This window comes from Meles meles, chromosome 15, assembly GCF_922984935.1.
Source record: "Meles meles chromosome 15, mMelMel3.1 paternal haplotype, whole genome shotgun sequence".
Lineage (NCBI taxonomy): Eukaryota > Metazoa > Chordata > Mammalia > Carnivora > Mustelidae > Meles > Meles meles.
The window spans coordinates 50,665,641-50,691,456 of record NC_060080.1 but is presented as its reverse complement, the minus strand read 5'-3'; the positions used below and the strand labels follow the sequence as shown (position 1 = coordinate 50,691,456).

Here is a 25,816-nt window from a genome sequence, read left to right as displayed (position 1 = left end):
TCATTTGACACACAGAGATCACAAGTAGGCAGAAAGGCAGGCAGAGAGAGAGAGAATGGAGGAAGTTGCCTTCCCGCTGAGCAGAGAGCCCGATGTGGGGCTCGATCCCAGAACACTGGGATCATGACCAGAGCTGAAGGCAGAGGCTTTAACCCACTGAGCCACCCAGGTGCCCCCAAACACTCATTTTTAATAAATTGTATTGGAGTTCTATCATTCAAAATTTAGTCTTAAGTTCTTTTCTAGGCAATAGAAGCGATTGCCAAATACCTCAGGCTATCAATTTTGTGTAGGAAGTGACACAAACAAGCTGAAATTTTCAAGAGTTTTTTGGTTTTTTGGTGTTTTTTTCCACCAATTTAGAAACCTTGTTCAGCCAGGTACTTGCGTCACCAATCCCTTCTTGAATGTGGATTTGTGGATTTGCGTGAGTGTGGTATAGGGGCTCTCTGGCAGAAAACTCGACCAAAAGTCAAATTAATTCCACAAATAAAAGTTAGCTTGATCATTTAACAAATTTAACTACTTTAACTACTCGCTGCCCTTTCTACCTTGTCGCTTTTCCTTTACCAAGATGGCTGCTGTCGCGCTCTCTCCTCATTGGCAGTCTTTTGGGGGGGCGGAGGGGAGCCGGCGGTTCTAACTCCTCCCACCAGCTCGCCGCCTTGCGTCCTGCGCTCTAGAAAGTGAAATGGGTAGACAAGAGGGAGGGGTGGGGCGCGCGCCGGATGTGACGTTTCGGGAAGCTCCGAGTGTCGTCCGCGGGGACAGGTGGGGAAGGGTCCGGAAAATGTGGTGGGTCTGAGGCCCGGAGCGTAGTCGGACCCTGAAGGGGAGCGGCCGCCGTGAGTGTGGGGCCTGCAGCCTTGTCCTCCCCGCGCCCTCTGCCCGGCCCGCCGCGCGCGAGCCCACTGACGGCTCCGGCCTCAGCCAGGCCCCGCGCGTCCCCGCCTGCCGCGCTCTGAAGACCCGAGACCTTGGATAATTTTGCCCTGGGTTGGCAACTTGGGCGTGAGGGCCTTGAAGGAGGGGACTTCCAGCAGGTGTCAGGAGGTCCCTCTCCACTGAATACGCCCCCCTCGGCTCGTTCCTGCAACTTCCTTTGACCTCGACTTTCCTCCTCAGCCCTTTATGCCACCTTTTCCTTTTTTTGCGGATGCCGCATCTCCTCTGGAGTGTTGCTCAGCGCTCTAGTACCGCTCGCTGGCCTTGGGAGGGGGTTCCATTCTCGACCTTACAGATCATCTCCCCAGAGGTACTGAGGCGCAACAAGCTTCAGTTCGCTTTAATGGGCTCTGGATCGAGTTTACTAATAAGGCAGCCTGAGGAGGTTTTAGATTTGCTGAACGGCTTTCTGAGCCTCTAAAACGGCTTTGGGGGAGATGGAAGGCCTTTGCATCCCTGGTAGTCTGCACAGCTTTTGTACTGCTCGTGAGGGTGTTTAGAGAGGAAGCTTGGGGGAAGTGTGGCCTAGAGGTAGAATTGGCCAAGAAAAGCCTCTCTGAGGGAGGGCTTGGAGGGGAGAACGGGAAAAACAGTGGATAGACAAATGAAACACACTTGAGGATTTCTGGGCAGATCAGAATCCTGACTGAAGGGAAAGATGTCTGATGGGAAGGAGTAAGGTTTCAGACTGAAAAGACAAAGTGGGACCACTTGTTAGAGGGCTTTGAATTCCAAAATGGATTCTACTCTAGTCGTATGTTCTAAAGCATGCTGGCTAGGGTGTGCTGTAATTCAATGTGTATCAAATACCCAGATTCTTTTTGAAAATGGTGTAGAGGCGTATCAGTTGGGAGTTGGAATCTGATCGTAGCAATAGAATCAGATCTAGAAAGATTGTAGAATTACTGCAGTTTGAAGCACAGGGAAGGAAAACTCCCTCCCTGTTTTTTGTTGGTCTGTTTTATTTATTTATTTACTTATTTATTTTTTGCAAACCGAGTTACCTTTGTGCCCTTTTGTTATTTGAAGAGTGCTTAGTCTTTGAAGATAGATTTGAGTAGGTTGTTTTTCAGATCTAAATTCCTTACCCTGACATGAGGAATGATGTTGTGGATTGACTGGAAGAGGGGTTTAGTGAGCAGAACTGGGATTGTTCTGCATTCATTCCCAGACTAGTTCCCCTCACCTTGTGCTCAGAGATGAAAAAGTACACCATGGGAAAGTGTCATTACTCTCATTAAATAAAAATGACCAAACTTGAAATCAGTTAACAATCATCATGAAAGTTCATTGAGTATATACTATGCCAAGTACTGGGATAGACGAAAGTGGGTAGCTGGTAGGAGAAGTAGCGCAAAAAATATAAGATACCATCCATCTTTTTATGGTGCTGAGAGCAGGGCCACCTCATGATAGGGAATGATTAAAGAGTAGAACCGAATCCCCATTGTAGTTTTACTCCTTGTACCACCTGATCATGGCACAGGTTTTGTGGGATTTTAAGTCGGCCAATGCTTTTATCATTGTGATATGTACTTCCTCGAGGGTCTCAGCCTTCTTGTGGGAAAGAGACTTTATCTGACACAAGCCACAGCGTATGATATTTTTCTCTTAATTTCTCTGTAATTAATTAATTACATTAATTAATTAATGAATGTATTTTTTTACATTACATTACATTATTAATTAATAAATTAATTTCTCTGGAAGTTTGTGGGCTAACCATACTGCGTGCTAGGCTGTGCTGGGGTGATGGGGACCGTGGTGCTGATGCCACCTGTTTTTTCTGTCTCAGAACTTCTTGGTCCTGATGTCTGACCATGGAGATGTGAGCCTTCCACCCGAAGACCGGGTGAGGGCCCTCTCCCAAATGGGTAGCGCAGTGGAGATAAATGAAGACATTCCACCCCGACGGTACTTCCGCTCTGGAGTCGAGATTATCCGAATGGCATCCATTTACTCTGAGGAAGGCAACATTGAACACGCCTTCATCCTCTATAACAAGTATATCACGTAAGACACCTCCAGTTTCCTTTTTCTTTTCCGGTGACTGATGCCTCACTCATTCTGCTCGTGTGCTCATTTATTCTGCTCGGAATTGCTAAAACTAGAGAACTTTACAACATCATTAGCATTAATCATTTTTTGCAGGCAGCTCCTACATACTGACTGTCCTTGGCATTCAAAGTCATGAGTACTGAAAGTGTTATTTTCATGACTCAGTGATTTCATGAGTAAGAGACCTAGCTTTTTGGCCTGTGCCCACGTGGCCCAGCTGTTAGGCAAGAGAGGATGGTTAAACTACATGTTTTGTATTGATGAATGTTTTTCTGTGCTCTTTTTATTAAGGCAGCTAATCATAGGATTACTGTTGAGGTTTAGCAGAGCCAAAATTTGTCATCTGCTTCTTTTGTCACTAACCAAGTGACTCAGGAAAAAGGTTTTTCTTCTTAACCTTTATTATGATCATGCAAATCATCAAGTAGGTATTGACCACCTACAGTTTGTGTGGCTTATCATAAGACCTTTCCCTTGAGTTACTTAGCATCTTAGGTAGGCAGCATAAATAGAAGATGGCAGTGCTGTTAACAGGGAACAACTTCTAAAACCCCAGTGATGATGAAATGATGTGTAATTTAGGAAGGGAATAATGTTAAAGGGTCTCATGTATAATCTCTAGCCTTGTTCTTTAATGATACCAGGACCTTTAGAAAAATAATGACTATAATGTGTTTGTATGACTCTTACAGTTCATAGAGTGTTTCTCCTTCATTGTTTCATGTGATGTTCATAGTTCTAGGTACATGGGGTAGGGCTCATCGTCTTCCCATTCTATATGTGAGGAAGCAGGCTCTGGGTTTCATGATATGCTTTGTTCCACACTTCAGAGTGAGAAGACTCAGATCTAACTTTTTCTTTTTTTTTTTTTTTTTAAGTAGACTCCACGTGGGGCTTGAACTCAGGACGCTGAGATCAAGACCTGAGCTGAGATCTAGAGTCAGATGTTCAACCAACTGAACCACTCAGGCATGCCTAGATTTTTTAACTCTTAATTAGGATTCATCTACGACATTGGTCTTGTTTTTAGTTTGTTTTTGATAATGTTCTGTGAGTTGAAGCTAGAGTTGAGACCATAGTTTCAAGCCACGCTGTCTTTTGGTTATTTTTTATTGTTTTTTGAATAGGTAACATGTATACAAGGTGCAAATTCAGAAGGTACAAAAGGGTATATATATTTAAAAAGTAAGTCTCCCTATCCCTCCCTTTTCCCCAAACTCTCAGTGCCCTTCCCCAGAGGCATTTCCTCTTACTAGTTTCTTACATGTCCTCCTTGAAATAATAAATGCATTTCAGTCGTATCACATTCAGTTCTTGATCACATACTGCTCAGCAGGAGGGTTTGTCAACCTTGGTACCGTTGACAGCTGGGGCAGAATAGTTCTTTGTTATGGGTACTGTCTGTGCATTGTGGAGTGTTGAGTAGCACCCCTGGTCTCCATCCACTAGATGCCAATAGCACCGCTTTACCGCCTCCTGCGTTGTGACAGCCAGAAATGTCTCTAGACGTTACTGATGGTCTCTGATGGCCCAGTTGAGAACTGGTGCTCCTGAAGAAAAGTAGCCTATTACATACAAGTGAACTTCCTGGGATTTGTACTGTGATTGTAGAGTCCCTTTGGTAGAAAAAGGTACTGTTGTTGTCTCTTTATTTTTTTAATTTAGAAGTAGTCCCTGTCTCCTCAGAGATCATGCAGGCCATCCACGCCGTCATGCCCTGTTATGTGACCTCAGTGTTGATAAAGTTACATAGAATTAAATTACATTTTTGCCTCTCTTTGCTATTACGAGTTTTTCATTCCTTGACATAGTAGGCACAAAACTTATTTTCCTAAGAAGTTTCTTTGACTACTGTCCCTTTCTTCTGCTGCTGGTAGAAATATTATTCTTGTATATTTCCAGTAATCTGGTAGAGAGTTTTCCTAGAATGAGGCCACAGGGCACAATTCTTCAAAGAATCATGGTTGAGAAAGTTAAATAGAATCATGGAATCACTCTCTCCAGTATTTTCTGGAGAACCTTCTGGGTCCTATTGCCTCTCGTAGCAAGTGCTTTGAGGGCAAGGACCATATTCATTTGACAAACATGTATTGTACATCTGCTGTCTGCTTGGCACTGCTCTAAGTACTGGATACATAGGAAGTAAGCGGCCCCTGCCCTTCATGGTGTATCTTTGTAGTTATGGGAGAAGACAATAAACAGGTAAGCAAATAAATGTCAGAGAGTAAGGCAAATGCTAGGAAAGCGACAAAGAGAGTGCTGTGACAGAGATTAGCCAAGGGTATCAAATAGAGTAAGGTCTGTCTGAGCAGGTAAAATTTAAACTAAAACTTGAAGAATGCCACAGAGTTGCTCTTTCCAAGAGCGTGGAGCAGAGTGTTTGAAACAGGTGTTACTGTGTGTTCAGAGCTCTTAAGTAGGCAATACCTTTGTGTTTTCTGAGGAATGAAGGAACATCATTGTGTTTGGAGTGTAGCAAGTGAGGAGGGAGAAGGGGATGAGGCTGGAGAGGCAAGTGGGGCCAAATCACGCAGGCCATAGGAGTTTGCATTTTATCTTGACAGCATTAGAAGCCATGGCAAAGTTTTTAAGTGAGGTTATGACTTAATTTTACTTATATTCCAAGAAATATAAATTGGGCTACCATGTGGTAAATGGTGGAAGGTATGTTAAGAGAAGGCAGGGAGATGAGTTAGGAAACTCTTACGGCAATTCAAGGCAGAGACTGATGGCGGTGGCATGGAAGAGTGTGGCAGTGTGGAAAGAAGCAAGTGGATTGGGCATTTTGGAGGCAGAGTCCACGGGACTGACTGATAGTTTGGGAAGGATGGTGTCAAGGTTGATCTCAGGTTTCTTTTTTTAAAGATTTTCTTTATTTGACAGAGATAGTGAGAGAGGGAACCCAAATGGGGAACGGGAGACGGAGGAGCAGGCCTCCCACTGAGCAGGGAGCCCAACTCAGGGCTTGATCCTAGGACCCTGGGATCATGACCTGAGCTGAAGGCAGACGCTTAACGACTGAGCCGCCCAGGCACCCCTGACCTCAGGTTTCCGTCCTGAGTAACTTTAGGATGTGCTGGCGCATTTACTGAGATGAGGAGAATGGTACAGAAAAGGGGCTGAGAGGGAACCCGGGTGGCTCAGTTCGTTAAGCAACTGCTTTTGGCTCAGGTCATGATCCTGGAGTCCTGGGATCAAGTCCCGCATCAGGCTCCCTGCTTGGTGGGGAGTCTGGTTCTCCCTCTGACCCTCCCCGCTCTCATGCTCTCTCTCTCTCTATCTCAGTCTCTCCCAAATAAATAAATAAAATCTTAAAAAAAAAAAAAAGAAAAGAAAAAAGGAGGGTTGAGATTCAAGGAAAGAGATTCAAAGGGGAGGAGATTCAAGAGTTCAGGCCTGGCTTCTTTGACATGTTAAGGTGTTAAGTTTAAGATGCCTCTGAGATACCCAGCAGGAAGTTGGATGTACCAGTCTGAACTGAGGAGAGGTCTGGGTTGGAGATACAAACTCAGAAGTCCTTGGCATATGAGTGGTTCTGAAGCCATGAGAGCTGCTGAGATCTTCTAGCAGATAGGTCTTAATCAGTGATCCAGGAACCCCACAGGGATTCATTGATAGAATTTAGCCTCCATGAACTCAGTTGGGAACAACTTTTGTTTACTAACCTCTCACTGAAATTTAGCATTTCCTTCCATTTTGCACAGTAGTATTAATATTTGTAATGCTGTCACCACCAGTAGAAATCGATATTTTTTTCTTAAAGATTTTATTTATTTATTTGACAGACAGAGATCACAAGTAGGCAGAGAGGCAGGCAGAGAGAGAGAGGGGAAAGCAGGCTCCCTGCTGAGCAGAGAGCCCAATGTAGGGCTCAATTCCAGGACCCTGGGATCATGACCTGAGCCGAAGGCAGAGGCTTTAAACCCACTGAGCCACCCAGGCGCCCCAAAGTTGATATTTTGTATCACATTATGATTGATGTTGATATCCAAAAATAGCATTTACACTTACCTTTACTTCTGAATTACAGTACAGTTATTAAAGCCACAAGTAGATCCTGTTTTTTTAATGCATTAACAAAATATCAGTAAAGAAGCACACAATACAATTATTATATTTTGGGAAACTGTATTTCAGTATAATTGGTTTCTAATCCTTCATGTTTTATATTATATCTTTAAAAAAATTATTCTGAGAAGGAGTCCATAGGCTTCATCAGGTGCTAGAAGTATTCATGACACATTCAAAGATCAAGAAACCTTGATAATAAGACTGTAGAACGGGAAGAGCCTTGAGGTTGGTTAGGTAGGGAGAGCCATCAGACAGGACTTGAAGGGAGGTTTGAGAGGCAGGAGGAAATCCAGGAGAGAATGGTGTCATGGTAGCCAAAGGAGGCTGGTACTTGCAGGAGAGTGGCCAGCTGCGTTGGAATGGGTCAGATGGGGTGGGTGAGGTGTTGGGGTTGATGTGATGTCACTGGTGATCTTAGTAAACAGGTTTCACTGAAAGGACTAAGAAGACATTGGATCAGGGTGGGATGAAAGGTGAATGGACGCTAGGAAAGCAGAGACCATGAGTACAGCCCAGAGGTCGGCGCATGTTTTCTATAAAGGGCCGGAGTGTAAATGTTTCTGGCAGTGCAGCCATTTGATCTCTGTCACAAGCTCTGTAGTGTGATAACACATGAATGAATGGGTGTGGCTGTGTTCCAACGAAACTTCATTCTCAGATACAGATGGTAAGCCAGACTTGACCTACTAGTTGTACCTTTGCCAGGCCCTGGCATAGATAACTCTTTGGAGGAGTTTGGACAGAGAGTAAAGGGAGTAACTGAAGAGGGACAAGGGGCCCATGAATGGGTGGTATTTTAAGATGAGAGATTCTGGAGCATGTTTCTTTGCTGATGGAAAGGAACCTGTGGAGAAGGGGAAGCTGATGGTACAGCACAGAAAGAGCTTAACTGTAGCAATAAGCTCTTGGCTAGGCAAGTGGGTGTAGGATTAAGAGTACACAGATACTTAAATCGATTTTGTCCTGTGACCTGTGGTTACTTTGAGTGACACGAATATCCATGTTCACAGCAAGATCAGTATGGGGAATCTGTCCCTGTATATGGTTCCCACTGATGGGACCATTTAATACCACAAAATGGGCCAGGAGGAGAGCTCAGTGAGAAGAGGGTGGGATGAAGCAGCTCGTTTACTTGCCTTGTTAGATTTGGAGTTTGATTTGGGACTTTGTTGGATTGGCTTGACCTGAAGCAATAAATGTAGCTACTTTCATTTTTCTCGCTGGTATCTTTAAGACCCTGATTCTGATTTTGTGAACTGACAAGCCGTAGGAGTTGCAAAAAAGTTCTGGCTTAATATTCTCAGTCTGTTTTCCACTTCATTTTTCTTGGTATATTCTTGTCAGTAACAGTGGCTCACTTAGGCAGTTATTACAACTGAGGAGAGAGGAGGGAGGGGAGCAGGCATCTCCCTCACCACTCCTCTGCCTCCCCCACTATTGCAAGTCATTGTTCTAGACCTTTTGTGGATACTTTAATTCCGGGTTTTAAAAGGCATGTTTGTTCTTTTCCCCGGGACACTTCAGGCATCTGAATGTTCTGAAGTACATTTCCCTCTCAGAGGTTTGCCCTCCTGTAGGAATGCTTTGCCTTTTGCAGACCCCGGTATAGCAGGATCTTCAGCATATTAAATCAGTACATATTTTCATGATGAGCACAGACAATAATCCAGGCAGTGAATTCTTTCACAGCTTTTTATGGTCATTGACTAGGCTACATAGAAGGGAGTTACAGAGGACTTAGGCAATTCTTGTCTCCTGTGTGAGCCTCCTATAGCACAGACCTGCTTGCTGAAAATGGTCGGTCACCTGTATTGAAAATGTTTTCTTCTAGAATCGGGGCTTACAGACGAGGGTCTGTGATCATGCTCACTTTGCTGATCAATTTCTAAGATTGGGAGAGAGGAGAGGAGAGTCCTTCGTCCCTCCATGTTATAGAGTTTCTGCTGGACTCTCTGAAATAGTTACTTGTATAGAAAATTAATATTCATGATCAAAACAATTTTTTTTTCAAACCACCCAGCCAGGGAAATACTAAAGTGAACAGAATCCACCAGAGATGACCACTGTTAATTTCTTGTGTGTAGAGGGAAATGTTTGTCCGTGCAAGCACTTAGGCTCATGTGTTTATTCTTGTTTCTTAAAATGTGAATAAGCTCATACAGTATATTCTGTTCTACAACTTTCTTTTTTCTTTTTTTTTTTAAGATTTTATTTATTTAAATTTGACAGAGAGAGAGCACAGGCAGGGGAAGTGGCAGGCAGAGGGAGAGGGAGAAGTTGGCTCCCCACAGAGCAGGGAGCCTGATATGGAACTTGATCCCAGACCCCTGGGATTGTGACCTGAGCCATAGGCAGTCGCCTAACCAACTGAACTACCCAGGTGCCCTACAACTTGCTTTCTTAACAGTCATATCTTTCCATATCAAGTCATACTGATCTCATTTCATGCCATCTCATTTCTGCCTGGAACAGTCTTGCTCCAGATCTCTTCATGGCTTTGTCTCTTCCAGGCTTAATTAAATGCCGTCTTCTCAGTGATGCTTTCCTTAGCTGCCCTATATAAAATCCCACTCCCTCTCCTGTCACTTCCTGTTTTCCTTCCCTATTAATGACTTCTAGCACTGATTATCAATACATTTTTTCTTCTATTGTTTTCCCCCCACCCCATAACACACACCCTATGAGGTGGGATTTATGACTTTGTTCACTGCCAAATGAGCATAGTAGATGCTCAATAAATATATGTTGAATGAATGAGTGAATGATTACGTTGTTCTTCACATTTGGGTGCAACATAATTTATTGAATAATCCCTTATTGATGGACATTTAATTTTTTAGTTTTCCCTACTTTTACGACCAATGCTATATTGAATAGTCTTATGTATATCTTAGTATTATTGTGTAGGATAAATTCCTAGAGGTATATTTGTGAGTTTAAAGGATATGCGGATTTTAAAATTTGAATAGTTGTCTCTCCCCACCCCCAGGAAAATTACAGTCCCGTGGTAATACAATGTATTATTAAATTACAGTCCTGTTAAAAGTGTGTAAGGATACCCATTTCCTTTCACCCTGTCTACATTAGTTATAATCAACCTTTAAACCTTTGCCAATCTGAAATATGGAAATGGTACCTTGTCTTAATTTGAATTTCTTTCATTGTAAGTAAAGTTGAATATCCTTTTGCATATTTAGCTTTTGTATTTCCTTTTCTGTGTATCTCTTTTTATCCCCATTGTCCCAACAGGTTGTTTTGCTTGTGTTCTTGCCAGTACATCTTTGCTTTGGTATGTTTCCCCTCTCTAAGCTAAAACAAAATCTAACCCCAGAGAACAGTATACCTCTGGGCCACAGATATTCTGTGCCTACAACACTTCTAGCCCTGGTGTTAACATCTTCATCGGTTCTTGTTCACACTTTTTGTTTATTTATTAGTAAAAGCAATCATATAGTGTACATAGCCGTCGTAGCAAATGTTGGCTATGTGCTAGGCACTGTGCTCAGCACTTATTTTTTTCTTTTTCTTCTTTCTTTGTTTGTTAACATATAATGTATTATTAGTTTCAGAGGTAGAGGTCAGAGATTCATCAGTCTTATATAACACCCAGTGCTCATTAAGCACTTTTTAAAAAATCTCTTTAAGCGTCCCAGCAACCTTATCAGGTAGTGCTAGTTTGTCTCCGTATATAGAGTATATATCTAGAAACTGAAGGGTAGTGAGACTGAGTAACTTGGCGGAGTTCACACAGCTAGTCGTGGCCGAGCCAGGGTTTGAGCCCAGGCAGGGTGGCTCCAGAGCCTGCTCCCTCCCTGCTGAATACTTGCCTCCTGTACAGACAATGGGCTAGGTTGCCTGTTCTGGTTTCAAGAGACCCTTCTGCCCATATGGTCCCCATTCAGAGAATTGACTATGGTTGCTGGAACAAGAGGAAGGTATTCATGTACCCGTCTAAAAGTTTTACCTTATAAACTAGATTCCACTGCATGGTTCAACATCAAAATAATAGAGCTGTGTGGTGAGAGGTTTCACTCCCACTCTTGTCCCATCTACTCTCTTTCCCCTGCCCTCTACTTTCCTTGGGTTCCTGTGTTACTGCGCACTTAAAATGTATGTACAAACACATAGAAAATTGTCCCCCTTTCTTACATACCAGGTGGCATACCAAATGCACTTTTGTATACTTCGGGTTTCTTTATTTACTCACCCCATCTGAAGGTTTTAAGACCATTTTATTGCTCAGATATTTATTGAGTGCCTCTTCATACAGGCAGTATGCTGACTTTAGAGGGACTTGCAGAGAAGCACAAGACACAGGCATCTCTGGCCTCACTTCTCAGTTCTTCAGGTTGGGAGCACAAGTGCATATAAAGTGTGGTGGTCATGTGACATGGTGCTGTCTGGGCTGATTCAGGCTTCCATACAAAGCACATTCCACCTGCTAAAGTTAGGAGCAGGTACCTTGGTCTTGTAGAGCCAAGAGAGTGTTACTGAATTATAGATAAGTGTCTTGAACATAAGAACTAGCCTTACTTATCCTAATATCTTCTTCAGGGCTTGCTGGGTGAACAAATGAATCTGTATTTTAAATACAGACTTTAAGTAAACTGTTTTATATCTTTCTCTGTGAACCCAAAGGGGAGAGTTTTAGAATCATTTTGATTTTAGAATTCATCCCTGCCTGAAGGGTCTTGTCAAACTGGATTGAAATGAAAATTTTATGTGCCTAATATAGAACCAAGGGAGGAGGGCTCTTTTCAAAAGAGTTTGCTTTGGTGGAGGTCGACTTCCTTCCCCTTATTGAGGTTTCCTCCTCCGTTTACTCCTACCCATGGGCAGAAAGGGGAAAAGAATCAGTTAGTCCCAACTACAGTATGGTATTTTAGAGCTGTGGGTAAGCTCCCCTCAACTGATTTGTTTTGGGTATAAGTTTGAATTCATTACACCTTAATCCTATTAAAAGACATCTTTGTTCAGTACCCCTCCAACAGTTCTGGGCGTTCTGGAGCCATATAGAGGCAGAGCAATATAGTGGCTAGAAGCGTAGACTCTGGAACTGGCCTGCTGAATCTGCCACTTTGGGCTGTGACAAGTCACTGAAGTTCCATTTGTTTTCACTCTTCCCACCATCATAAACAATATAAACATTATAAACATTAGAGATCTGTGAATTGATTCAGTTTACCTTTCCCACTGAGCTTTACAGCTACAGATAAAACTGGAAGAGAAAATCTAGCTCTTAGTTTCTCTAAGAACTTTTCATCAGGACCATTAATGCACATCACACACATAACAGTCACATATTACACACATGCAACACATGTACTGTCTAAGGATCTCAGTGCTTAGTATGATGCAAGGAATATTCTGCTTTGAAGGCACATGAATCCCAAAGAAAAAGAAGCCAAATTTAAGGTCACAGGGCTAGAGTAGTCTAGAACATGGATTTTCTCAGCCTCCTGCCCTTGGTTGCCAGACTTAATTTGAAGAATTTGTGACCGAGGCCCTTTCCTTTGGAAGCCTGTCATGGTCATAATAAGAAAAGAATCTCTTTGGAGGTAAATTTTTGGGCACAGGGTAAGTTTGCCCGCCCCCCCAAACCCGCACTCATTTTTTTAGTTGTGGGAGTCTGGTGCTTCCTACACACCAGATTCAGGCGAGGAGAGAAACACGGGTTGAAGGTGGGTGGGGAACGTGGTCACTGGGTTTGTGTGACCCCTTTGCTGCATGTGTGGAAACCCATCTTGTGGTGACTGCAGGACATGGGGGTTGCTTTGCTTCAGACATTTGGACATTTTCTTTGCATGATAATGATTCTGATCCATTCCTTTAGGCTCTTTATTGAGAAACTCCCAAAGCATCGAGATTACAAATCGGCTGTCATTCCTGAAAAGAAGGACACAGTAAAGGTGGGTCTTCACTCTCACTGTTGCCCATCTAAAAGCTTCAAAGCAGCACAGACTAACTTCAAGGTAAAAGTAGTGGTGTCCGCATCTGAGCTTCAAATCCTGCAACAGGAGATAAGGCCATGTCACCAGATCGGTTATGAAGTAGCAGGTATGGTACAGTAGAGGGTATTTTACGTTGTTTTGGGAAACATTGTTGCCATTGCCAAGCTGACTTAAGTCTTTTTACTTCTGTACTTAATTAGCTCGGAATTATTCTAATTCTCTGTTTTCTATTTTTGTGTCTCAGAAGTTGAAGGAAATTGCATTTCCCAAGGCGGAAGAGCTGAAGGAAGAGCTATTAAAACGATATACAAAAGAATATATAGAATATAATGAAGAAAAGGTAAGTATTTAACAGCAAAAAAAAAAAAGAAAAAAGAAAAGGAAATTATTGTGGTTGCTTAGGCTGTGCCCTGGCATTGCAATATGGTATTTTAGCAGATCCTTTGATTTTACTGTCATATTTTACTTTTTCAGCAAAGACCAGAAACTCAAAAAAGTGGAACAGAAGTGTTTAGGCTGAATTCTAACATAGTTTTAGCCTGCTTGTCTTACAGGGTAACTTGAGGAACAGGAAATCTTGTTTGCTGTATCTAGAGTGAGAACCTAAGGACAAGTTTTTAGATCAGCAAATTTTGGGGTGTTGATTCACATTTGGTTATACCTGTTTATAATAACTGATTGCTCTTCAATCCATTTTCAAATGATTCTTATTAGGGAGAGTGAGTTAGGACACGTGGAGAAACTCCCAAGGCACGTGTGTGGTCTGTGTCAGATGTGAATACTTCCTGTGGGTTGGGGGCCCTTCCACGTTATTTTGTAGTACTCTGCTGAGCCCTTGTCTGAACTCAGATGCTGCAAATTAGCAGGGCAGTAAACCGCTATGAGGCATCTGTTTGTAAGGGGCTGAGTGAGTGAAAACCTTATTGAAGGAGATTATTACTTGATATTTCTTATTAATTTAAAATGTCACTCTGTATTGAACTGATCAGCAGGAAAATTTTGGAGGCTTCCTTTTGGGTTAAAATTCAGTAAAGACACCCAATACGGAAGGGTGAAGTTTGGATTTGGTTCTGTTTTGCAGCCTTGCTTGGGATAAAGAATGTATGCACAGTGCAGTCAGAATAAAACTGTGTTGGATACAGATTATGAGGGATAGACGGTAAGTTGCAAGATTTCAGTAAAGAAGAAAATACATTAGTAAGAGCCATTGAGGAAGGGGAGTGAGGGGATCAGGACCTTCACTGTCCTTGCAGAGTCAGTCTGCAGTAGCCAGCTAGACACAAGCAGTGACATTCTTCAGCGTGGAACTGCCGAGGGAAGCGCGAGGTCCATGTTGGGAAATTGGGCCGGAGCAGGTGTACATTTTAGAAAATCACTGTGCTGCAAAGCCTTGTCCTCCCGAGGTGTGAAGTCACCTGAGTGTCACGTGTAAGCCTGACTCCTCTTCCTTCTTTGCAGAGGAGGGAAGCGGAAGAGCTCGCACGGAGCGTGGCCATCCAGCAGGAGCTGGAGAAGGAGCGGCAGAGGGTGGCCCAGCAGAAGCAGCAGCAGTTGGAGCAAGAGCAGTTCCATGCCTTTGAGGAGATGATACGGAACCAGGAGCTGGAAAAGGAGCGACTAAAGATCGTGCAGGAGTTTGGGAAGGTGGACCCCGGCCTAGGCGGCCCTTTGGTGCCAGACTTGGAGAAACCCTCCCCAGATGCATTCCCCCCGGCACCTGTGGCATCCGCGCAGTCTACGGACTGTACTACGACCGTGAGGCCTGCCAAGCCACCCGTGGTGGACAGGTCCTTGAAACCGGGAGCATTGAGCAACTCAGAAAGTAGTGAGTCCACTTGCTCTTGGCCTCTTCCATTTCATTGGCCCCCAAGCAGAGTGTCATTCTGTGGATTTCAGCCCAAGATCACCTCCATGATCCCACTCATTAGACCCTGGTCACAGAAGCCCCTTTGGTCAGTATTGCCATGCTGGGTCCTGTCATACTGGCTGTCATGTGCAGATGGCTGTTGCTTCAGCCATATAATTTACCTGGAGCAGGTCACTTTTCTGAAGAGCTCATAATATCCTTGAAAGTCAGACCCTTCATTTTTAAGGATTTTACAGAGATTCAAAATGTCCAGTGAATTAGAGACCACTGTTGGCCCTCTGGAAGGGAAATCTGAAATTTATAGTATCACTTTATAATTTAACAGATGACTTTTAAAAAATAAAAATGGGCTACTGAGTTGCACTTGCCTTGAAAATGATTCCATTCCTTAAGGAGCTTGGTCAAGGTCAATATTATACGTAGTCTGATGATTCAGGCTAGCCGTAAAAACTGTTGGCAGTCTTTCCTCCTCTTACCACTGAGAGACTGTCTGAGATAGTAACAGTAGCAGCAAAATGGTGCATATACCTCAGTTAGTAGAACAGATCATTTTGGGAAAGAATTTTCAAGTAGTATTTGAGAAAGTCAGCTTTGCAGAAGATCCACTTACAAGGACAGCGTAAGAGTGGGCAAGGGGTTCCAGACTCCGAATCCTGGCCTTTAGGATTTCTCCCCATGGACTTGGCAGGCTTGTCTCCCACTGCTCTTCCTTCATCCATATTCTGTGCGGTCAGATTGGGCTGTCACGTTCCCAGAGCAGCCCCTGGACTATTTATCCAAGGAGGTTTGTTAACATTTGCCCTGAACCTAAAATCTCCTTTCTCTATCTCTGCCTTCCTTGCTTTTCTTAAAGTTTTGCCAGATCCCCTTCCCTTCATTTAGACTCTCAAATCTCTAATATCTGTAATGCAGTTGAGATCATTTCCCTGATTGTGTAGTCATTTGCCAATAACTAGATTTTAACTTTTTCCTGGTTGGGGCTTGAGTCTTACTTGTATTTGTGTTCCCTGTGAGCTGAGCACAGTGAGCGCACTGGTGTGCCCTCGGGGAGTGGTTGTGGAATTGCAAGGGAAGGACTGTGCTGACACTTCCTTCAGAATCCTCACATGCCACCGTCCCAACGCCATGTGACTGCCTGCTCCCCTGTGTTACGTCCCCAGCAGTTCAGAGCTTACTGTTACATGTGCAGAAACAGAACATCCCTTTTCTTTTCTTTTCAATGAAAATGTAACCATGAAAGACACATCCTAACTTGAGCTCGTGGTCTCTCACAGGGCTTCTCCCTGGTGTCCAGCGACTGGGCCTGTTCTTGGCATTCTGAACCAGGCTTATGAGCTGCTCTGTGCATTCATGCCTCTTGAAGACCAGATGGGGTTTTTTTGTTGTTGTTGTTTTGGCATTTTAACGTTCTTCTAATAAATTTAGAATTCATTATCCAAAGTATTTTCCATTACCCAGTATATATCTGGTATATTTCTTTGAAAGTCCTACTTTCCAATATTCTTACGCGAGATAAAAGAGAGATTTAAAATAAAAATAAAAACTCCGTTGAATGAGGAGGTTATTTTTTTTTAATCCTTTATATTAGGTTGTGACTGAGAATTTCTAAATAACTCAGGAACTTGTTTTGAGTAGTAGTTCACCTTTGTCTTAACTTGAATTGTTCAAGCCTCTTTTTTTAAAGCAATGCACTTGCAGTTTCTGTGGCCACAACCCTCCTCCTCATCTGTCAGGATGAGATCACCACTCACTGTCCACAGTTCGGGGAACCCCAGTGATTTGGCATTGCTCTCCCAGGACTGCCAGCTCTGGGGTCTGCTTGGGAAGGCTCTCCCCCAGTCTCAGACTTCTCTCCTTTCTCCACGACAGCTCCTACAATCGATGGACTGCGCCATGTGGCGGTGCCTGAGAGGCTCTGCCCGCAGTTCCTCCAGTTAGCCAGTGCCAACACAGCCCGAGGAGTAGAGACATGTGGAATTCTCTGTGGAAAACTGGTAAAAACCAAACGCTTTCCTGAGCTGAGACTGTACCTTCCCCCTTGGGCTCCTGTGACTCTCAGAGAAGATACCCAGGGTCAGTTACTGTTTGCGACAGTCCCTCTGCAGAAGGAACCGGGGATAGTGTAATGCGGTTTTACCTTGAGTGTGGTGACCTTGCATTTTATTGATTTTCATGGTCCCTTGAATTGAACGGATTATCTTCATGCTAGTAGTAAAAAATAGATAATTCTAAACTTGGTAGGAAGAGCCAGCATTACCTGTATGTCAGTTTTTGCGTACCTGCTTTATGGTAGGCCTGGGAATATCCAACATGTAAGGCACATAGCATGTGTCCGTAGAACGTACCCAAGCATTTTGAAGAGTTGGAAGATATACCCAAAGATGAATAACACACTGAATGGTACATGTGGTAGAGCGCTAGGGATTCAGAGGAAGGAAATGTCATTGAATAAGGCACTTGAAGAACCCATTGCTAACTGCTGAATACAGAAATGAGTGAAATGGAATAGACTGAAACTGAGCCTTAGAGGATGAGAAGGGTTAAGAGAACCAGTAAAAAGGAAACTACCTTAGACTCAGGCAACGGAAGAGAAATGGTATTATCCCAGGGCTTCTTAGGACCCACTAGTAGACTCATTTGACTCCCCCTGGAAATTCCCACTGGGCTGTGGGCGCCCGTGGCTTTGTAGAGTGCCCCGTGCAGTGCACTTGAGCAGCCAAGGTTGGGAACCACTGAGTGAGGGACTCAGCACCAGTCCTCATGCTGGCTTGAGAACAGCCTTTGTTGTACAGATGTTTACCTTGAAACTACTGTGACAGTGGGGGGTTGCATAAGTGCCAGGGAGTGGTGACAAATTGTTTTCTCCTTTGACAGATGAGGAATGAGTTTACCATTACTCACGTTCTCATCCCCAAGCAAAGTGCCGGGTCTGATTATTGCCACACCGAGAACGAAGAAGAGCTCTTCCTCATACAGGATCAGCAGGGTCTCATCACACTGGGCTGGATCCATGTAAGCAATCCCGAGCTCTCCGAGGGCCAGGCTCCTCCTCTGTCCCCAAGTTATAAACATGCAAACATGCTGCTTATTTCTTTCTTTGAGCAAAGTGAACTATGGCCAGATTATTTAGGTGACTGTTTTTCCCTCCTCCAGAGGCACACTCGACTTCTCTCGCATACTTGACTGCTTCCACTCTGGTACTGATTTCTGGGAACTACTTAGGGCTTTTTAATTTTTTTATTTAAAAAAAATTTTTTTTAATTAAAAAAATTTTAATTTAATTTTAAAAAATTTAATTTAAATTTTAAAAACTTTTAATTTAATCAAAATGAACTTGTTTCCCTGTAAGTATGAATGGTGGTAAGATGCTGGCATAGAGTATATGTGGATACTGACTGTAGAGGCTCTGCCTACTTCACACAAATGATGTTCCTGAAAGGTATATAAATCAAACTATTTAATGAGCCAAGGAAGATAATTCAGATGTGTGCATTTGGTCTTTGCTAAAACAGCGTATACCTTTATGTAAACCAGTTGGGTCACCACTGTGACAGATTTTCAAGGGTTTGCTTATTGTGAGTAGCCTGGTGATATTTAGGTAAAATGTAATTCCATCCCTAGAGGTCATTTCTACTTTTTTTTTCCTATTCCTTTTCAACCCCTCACTCCATAGACCAAGCTACTTTCCATGTTTTGTGATAGGCTTACTTACAAACGAGTCTGCTCATTTCTGGATTTGGGGAGATTACACATATTTGTATGTTAGACTTGGGAAATACTGACCCAAGAGGCCATCCTATGTGCCTCTCCTGTCTGCATTCCATGACCTACATATTTGCCTTCTGTTGGGTACCCCCTATTATATAGTATGTGGGTGGCAGAAAACTTGTTTCTTATCTGCCAGAGGATACAAATTTGAGTAAGGCAGGGCTTTAGTCTCATAAGGGAGACTAGACAAAGAGACAAGTAACCACTCCTCACATGTGGCAGAAGGTGCCAAGTGCTTCCAGAGGTGCAAACAGCACGATGGAATTCGGAGGGGAGGATTGCACCTGGCTTGATTTCCCAGAATTTTTACAAGATAGGCTAAGGGAGAATTGCATGTGCAGGGGCAGCAATGGAATAAGCAGACTATGTTCCTGAGACATCTGGTTTGTTGGGATTCATGGTTCATATCAGGAAACTGGTCGATAAGCTTTAATGTGATGGATTGGAGCAATGTTCTGGGGACTCCTGGACAGATAGGCAAAATAGTTCTTTTGGGATGCCTGGCTGGCTCAATTAGTTAAGTCGCTGCCTTGGGCTCAGGTCATGATCCCAGAGTCCTGGAATCGAGACCCACATTGGGCTTCTTGCTCAGAGGGAAGCCTGCTTCTCTCTCTGCCTCTGCTTGCTTATGCTCTCTCTCTCTCTCCTTCTCTCTCTCTGATAAATAAATAAATAAAATCTTTAAAAAAATAGTTCTTTTGTAGTAAGTGGAGGTTTTTGAAGGTTTTTTAATAGAGCAAGGCTATGCTCAAAGCCATTCTTTAGAATATCTAAAATAAAGGCTGTTTTAAAGTAGGTCAAGGCAGGGAGATCATATAAGAGGTTTCGGGGGTGATAGAATCTACTGATGAGAGCTAGGGTGATGACATTGCATTTGGGAAGGAGATGAATGTAGGATTTCAGAGGATGTGGGTAATGAGCAAGAGGAGGATGAGTAAAAGCCAGTGGTGACTTAGAGAGCAGGCCTGACTCATGGGGGTGGCAATGATTATCCCATAAGCAGAAACAGGGGCTCCAGGAGAATGACTTACTTGAGAAGTGGGATAAATTGTGGGTTCAGTTTTGAGCATGTTGAATTTAAAGTATGTGTGAAGCTTTCTGTCAGTGGAGGTAGTTAGCAGGCAGTTGGAAATGTGGCTGGGACTTGGGAGCAAGGTCAGGGTAGGAAGTGGATTTGGGAGACCTCTGCATAGAGCTGACCTGGGAGGCCTTGGAACTGGAGGTGAATGGAGAGCAAGAAGAGATTCACCAGTAGGTTGGGGGCAGGCCCCCCAGGGAAGTATAGGGAATAATAGTTGGTCATGAAGCAGAGAGGTGGAAGAGCAGGGGAGGGCAGGCAGTGTGTTAAGGCACAGAAGCCAGAGGAGGAGGAATGCTATAGAGTTTGAAGAAGTAATGGGGACTGAGGTTGTGCTGATGGTGAGATGTACACTATTTTTGGAAGGAGTTTAGTTCACAGGGAAAAGGAAAAAAATGGGATGGTGATTTAAGGAATAGCCAGGTTGAGAGAGTATTTGCTTGATTTATGGTTTAGCGTGAAAGGCTTGAACACGTGTTTTGGTTTGATTTTTGGTTTTTTGGAAACCTTTATATTGGAAATACGTAAGAAAGGACGTGAAGATAAAGGTACACTTCAGTGAATCATGAAGCAAACATCTACATGCATGCATGACCCATGTGAAGAATTAGAGCATTGTGAGAGGCATGCTCCTGCTCCATGGTCTTGCCCTGTCACACTTGCCCTCTGACGCAGGTAACCTCTCTCCCACCTTTTCTGGAAATCCTTTGCTTTCTTAACAGTTTTACTACCTACTTGTATATCCCTGACCTCGACAGTTTAGTTTGGCCTGACTTTCAACTTCATATAAATAGGATCATGATATGTATTCTTCAGTGTCTGGCTTCTTTTGCTTAACGTTTTTAAGGCTTATCTGCATTCTTGTATGTAGTTGTTTGAACGTGTTTATATGCCCAGTGAGCCAGCGGAGCTCAGTGGAGCATCGTGGAGCTGGGAGAGGAAATGCAGAGGGACAGAGACGAGGTAATGTGGAGGTAGGAAGGTATTCAATCAAAAATACAAGAAAGCGGCTCATCTTCTTATGGGGGAGAAAACACTCAGACAGAATTGAAGAAAGAAAGCTACAGAGAGATTTTGGAGGTTCTGTTTGGAGGGGTTGATGGAATTCATTTGATTCAACAGGGTTGCCATCTAGATGCACTGCCTGGTCAGAGGAGACAGGTGGTTTTAGGAACTGGAGGAGATGGGGGAATGTTTGGGTAATTACTGTTTAGATTGCAGGTAGAACTCAGCCCCAGATGAATAAAAGGATTTCTAAATTGTAGCTGAGGGTCCAGCTAGGAACAAATTTAGAGCTGAAGTTGATAGTATTTCAGCTTTTTCCCCAGTGATCTTTCTGTACCATTCCTTCCCAACTGGGGATTAAAAGCAGAAAAAAGCAGAGGTTTGCTCAGATCCTAAACTCGGCAAGAGGATTATGGAGAAGATCAGTTCTTCCTTCTAAACTTTGCCAGCTGTAAACCAGGTTCCCTGGTCCAAAAGTGTGTATGATCACGTATTGATCACCAGCTACAGGGTGACCCTCCCGTCCAGGATTCAAGGCCATCCCTCAGCTTGCCTCAGCCCTGCCTTAGCTCACATCGCTGTCCTGTGGCTACTCCCTCCGATCCAGGCGCTGAAGCTGCCCCCAGCATTCAATCTCCTTGTTCATTTCTGCTCCTTTGGTTTATTGTTTTCTCTTCATAAAAATGCCTTCCTCTGTCTCCAGCATGACAGACACAACTGTTTTTTCAAGAAATTCAATTGTGAAGGGAAGGAGAAAGAGAAAGCACAATAGAAGGGAGTAGAGGCTCAAGACAAGGTTTTTTTTATTTAGTTTAACAATTATTTATTGAGCTCCTGCTGTGTGTCTCTATATTCTTTCTAGCTAACCCAACTGTAGATCAGAGGCCTAGATCAGCTTGTGTAGGCCTCATTTGTCCCAGTTAAAATTCCTAGTTCTAACTGTGGGATGAAAGGTGTTGGTACAGGCCATTTTTCCTATAGGATCACATAATTAGGTAGACACTATTTTTCCTTTGTGGTCACCAAAGTTCATACCTGCCCCAAGAGGACCTGTGTGTGGATTTGCTGTAGCACTCAGCTGACTTATTCCTGGCCTGCAGACCGCTGGCCATGGCTTTGTGTGGAGGGGTGCTTCTTAGATGAGGCTGCACATAAGAATCATTGAATCAACTTTCTATCTATCTATCTATTTATTTATAGATGAGGAGAGGGGCAGAGGGGAAGAGAGAGAATCCCAAGCAGTTTCCACACCCAGCATGGAGCCCCGTGTGGGGCTCAATCCCACAATCATGAGCCAAAATCAAGAGTTGGATGTTTAACTGATTGAGCCACCCAGGTGCCCTGAATGAGCTTAAAAAAAAAAAAAAAAAAGTCTCCGGATGGATATTTCTAGGGGTGGGCACAGGAGCCAATGCTTTTGACAGGCTACTTGGGAGCTTCTTTTCATACACAGCAGGTTTGAGAACACTGATCGAGTACACTTCCTTATGTTCTGGACCTTCTGTCAGTGAAGGTTGGTAGTCTTTTTGAGTCCTGTTGGGGCTTTCTTTTTCCATTCTTGTTATCTGTACTCATACTCCTCTAAAACGAACATAAGGCATTATGTGACTATTCATTTGTGTACTAACAGTGTGCTCAATAAGACAGTAAATGGTTGAAAACAAATGAGATCAATTGAATGTACATTTCGATAGTGCTGTAATGGATTACCCTCAAATTTCAATATCTTTGTCCTTTTCCCAAACAAGAAAGGTCTTTTGTGTGATTTAACTACCACTGAAATCCTGATTGCCCCCGGCTTCTCACATCCTTAGATGGTATTCTTTAGCCATAGGACAGCATTTGCTATTTTTGCCTAGAGTGCTGCACATTCATGCCTGACCTCTGCCAAGAAGAAGAATCATTCACCCACCTGGGGTTTGTTAAGTCCTTGACTTCTACCATGTTGAAGTATTGAATAGCGTCTACCATCTATTCCAGAATGGATGGCTCTCCATTGCAGAGAGAAAGCTTGTGAGGGGCCAAATAAGTCTTGATGGTCCATTAGAAATTACGAGTTTCGTCACATACTTCTGTTAAGCTATACTTCTTTACAGTGCTCAAAAAGTAATGAACTTCAGGCATTGCCCCATCATGATTGCCAGTGGCTTTGTGCTTGAGAAGGAGATTGTGGCCAGCTGAGAGCTCTTTGGCTCTGTTTCCTTCATGGGGCAGGCTTGGCTGTCTCACTGAGGGGCATCTCAGGCGTTTTCTCCTCTTCTCAGACTCATCCCACACAGACCGCCTTCCTCTCCAGTGTTGACCTACACACTCATTGCTCCTACCAGATGATGTTGCCGGAGTCAATAGCCATTGTTTGCTCCCCCAAGTTCCAGGAGTAAGTACATTGATGTGGTTTGGGGCATTATAAGGAGATAGTGGGGAAAAGCCTCTCAGGAAAAGGTTTCTATTTGGCAGACCTTGTTCTCTGTAAAATATATAGATTGTGGTCGTAATTGGCTGTTTTTAAAAGTTACTTTCTAAGCACCATATCCGGATACACCTCCTATGCTTGTTTTAAAAAAGATAGCCAAAGCAACAATTTTGATGCTTTTCTAAGAAAAGGACATAAGAAATTTAAAGTGTTTGACTTGAAGCAATAGGAGTTTTAAGAGACTGGTGTCAAATTAAAGAATTTCAAAGTCAAACAGGTTATCTCAGTTAAATTCTTTTTCATTCTAAATCCTGTTATTTACTATGAGTTCTCCAAGCAAACTAGTGTGGTGGCAGTGATGAGTCATTCTCTAACTGATTCATTCAGCAGAGAAGAGACCTATGTGCCAGCACACTTTTGAAGCTGTCTCAAAACAAACTCTGTGTGTGTGTGCACGCGTGTGTGTGCACACGTGTGTGCATGTGCATGTGTGTTTGGGACTAGGGAAGCATCTTTGCTTGATTCTGGGCCTGCTTTTTTTTAATTGCAGAACTGGATTCTTTAAACTAACTGACCATGGACTAGATGAGATTTCTTCCTGTCGTCAGAAAGGATTTCATCCACACAGCAAGGATCCACCTCTCTTCTGTGTACGTATCCACATAGAAGAAATTGGGGCTATGCATCAAGCAGGGAGGACAGTCTGAGCTGATGAGGTGCATTGTCCTTTCTGACCCACGCAGAGGATCAACCTTGTCATTTATCTTTGCAAATCTTCCTAAAAAGAACATACGTGGGAAGCGGTGTGGGATAGGAATGGATTTGAGTCGTAGCTCTGCCATTTAAGGAATATCTTGGATTAGACTTAATTTTCCTGGGCCTCAGCCTACTCATCTGGAAAGGGGGATGATAATGATGATAATACCTACTTTATAGGGTTAGTGAGAGGCTTAATTGAAGAGAGTACCTGGTGCAGTAGCTGGCTTATTAAATGTTAGTTTTTTCCCTTCATCAATGCTAAGGCTGTACTTCAGTGAGAGATTTAAATTCAAAGGGAAAAAAAACCCTTAACATTGGTAAGGTATATTTGATTCTTAAATTTTCCTTAAAAGGGATTTATTTTTCTGACCTTCTTAGGAAGTTTTTTTTTTTCTAAGTTATAGTTCATGAATAAAAAGTTTCAGTTGCTGATAAGATCAGTATATTTCAATTTGTCCCTCAAATCTAATGTGATAGATTGCTTCCCTCCATGCTGGCCATGGAGTGTTATTTCTTTTGGGTTCACCAAAAAGTGGCCAGTATGGAAAAGGGACTCAGAACCTTTTCACATGAAAGGAACCGGGGATGTTTGAGGAGAAACCTCAGGGATGATCTGATAACCGACTTCAGTGAAAGAATAATTATTGTATGAAAAGGTACACTTCATAGGCCTCCCAGAACTGAAACTGAGTCCTCACAGAATGACGTTTTCAGCTGAGTTTGAGAAAGAACTTTCTGACGATCTGTTCCAAAATAGGTCAGTCTGCCGGGAATGTAATAAATGTGTGGGTATGAGGATGTTGAAATAGTGGCTGCAAAAACAGTGCCCACATTATCAGTTTTCAGTTATAAAGACCCCTTTTGCATGGTGAAACTAAACATTCCCCATGTGACAGTGGGTGTGCTGTATTAGCTGGTTGACACAGTCACCCAAAAAAAACTAATGAATTCATCAGTTCTTTTGAAGAAACGTAAATTTCATGAACAACTCTAGAATATACATCCAGTCGAAAAGTAGATGAAGATATGCGGGCCCACATTGATTGAGGCTGCAGGTAGGGTTTGGGGAGTCACTGATTCGTAGGCCTCTCACCATAACCGCATGTAAGTAGCAGTCTGGCTTCCAGACTGGAAACCACTAGCCAGAATAAGCATGTTAAACAAGAAGGTTTAAAAAGTGACTTCTTAGAATTTTCCAGGACTTTCCCTTTTTTTCTCTTTCCCTGTTGTAGAGCTGCAGCCATGTGACTGTTGTGGACAGAGCAGTGACCATCACAGACCTTCGATGAGAATTTGACTCGAACACTTCCCAAGAACTATAAAACCATATCAGTGTACTGTAGGCCCTTAATTTAAACTTTCCAGAAAGCTCTGGAAGCCTTTTTAGACAGAATTAAAAGTGAGTACCACCTGGGGAGAACTGATTTTCTATTTCTGGCTTAAAAAGAAATAATTGGCTGTATTTTTTACCCAAGTGTGGAAAAATAGCATGATCCCACTAAGACAACTTTTCAGTCTGTCTGCAATTAAAAAATTAAGTTGAAAGAATGGTATAATGAACACTTAATCTGTACCCTTTATTCTAGATTCACAAGTTGTTAACATTTTTTTTCCCTCTAAGCTATCCTCCTGATTTCTCCACCTGTTTGTCTACTGTTTACCTTTGGAATTATTAAGGGCATCTATGCAGAAATTTGGAAGCCATTTAGAAAATCTTTGGGTTTTCCTGTGGTTTATGACAACATTAATGAAGCTTATTACAAGGGTGATGGATAGCTCACTATGTCTGACCAGATGGTGAGGCCCAAAAACCCTGAAGAGTGATTTTGTCAGGAAGTATTGTTATTTAACAAATATGTCCGGATATTTTTTTCCTCTACAATAAAATAACAATTAACATA

General features: G+C 43.0%; 1 protein-coding gene across 3 annotated transcripts; it reads left to right on the top strand.

Moving 5' to 3' along the window:
* Positions 1 to 729: 729 nt before the first annotated feature.
* Positions 730 to 25,816, top strand: LOC123925959 (STAM binding protein). Of its 3 annotated transcripts, none has more exons than XM_045979608.1 (10): positions 730 to 771; positions 2,741 to 2,958; positions 12,908 to 12,983; positions 13,270 to 13,365; positions 14,484 to 14,850; positions 16,762 to 16,886; positions 17,767 to 17,904; positions 23,008 to 23,120; positions 23,707 to 23,806; positions 25,148 to 25,816. In XM_045979608.1, the coding sequence occupies exons 2-10, from the start codon at positions 2,756 to 2,758 to the stop codon at positions 25,202 to 25,204; spliced, it is 1,275 nt and encodes a 424-aa protein (XP_045835564.1). In that variant the 5' UTR covers positions 730 to 771; positions 2,741 to 2,755; the 3' UTR covers positions 25,205 to 25,816. The 3 variants fall into 3 exon arrangements, with proteins under 3 accessions (XP_045835564.1, XP_045835562.1, XP_045835563.1); XM_045979606.1 differs by having other exon boundaries at positions 742 to 1,255; XM_045979607.1 differs by having other exon boundaries at positions 746 to 845.

Excerpts from the sequence above, each read along its gene's own strand:
- LOC123925959 (XM_045979606.1), top strand. The coding sequence starts at position 1,157 with ATGCCGCATCTCCTCTGGAGTGTTGCTCAGCGCTCTAGTACCGCTCGC. Across the intron at positions 14,851-16,761 it reads ATTGAGCAACTCAGAAAGTA|CTCCTACAATCGATGGACTG; the intron begins GTGAGTCCACTT and ends TCTCCACGACAG. Across the intron at positions 23,807-25,147 it reads AGGATCCACCTCTCTTCTGT|AGCTGCAGCCATGTGACTGT; the intron begins GTACGTATCCAC and ends TCCCTGTTGTAG.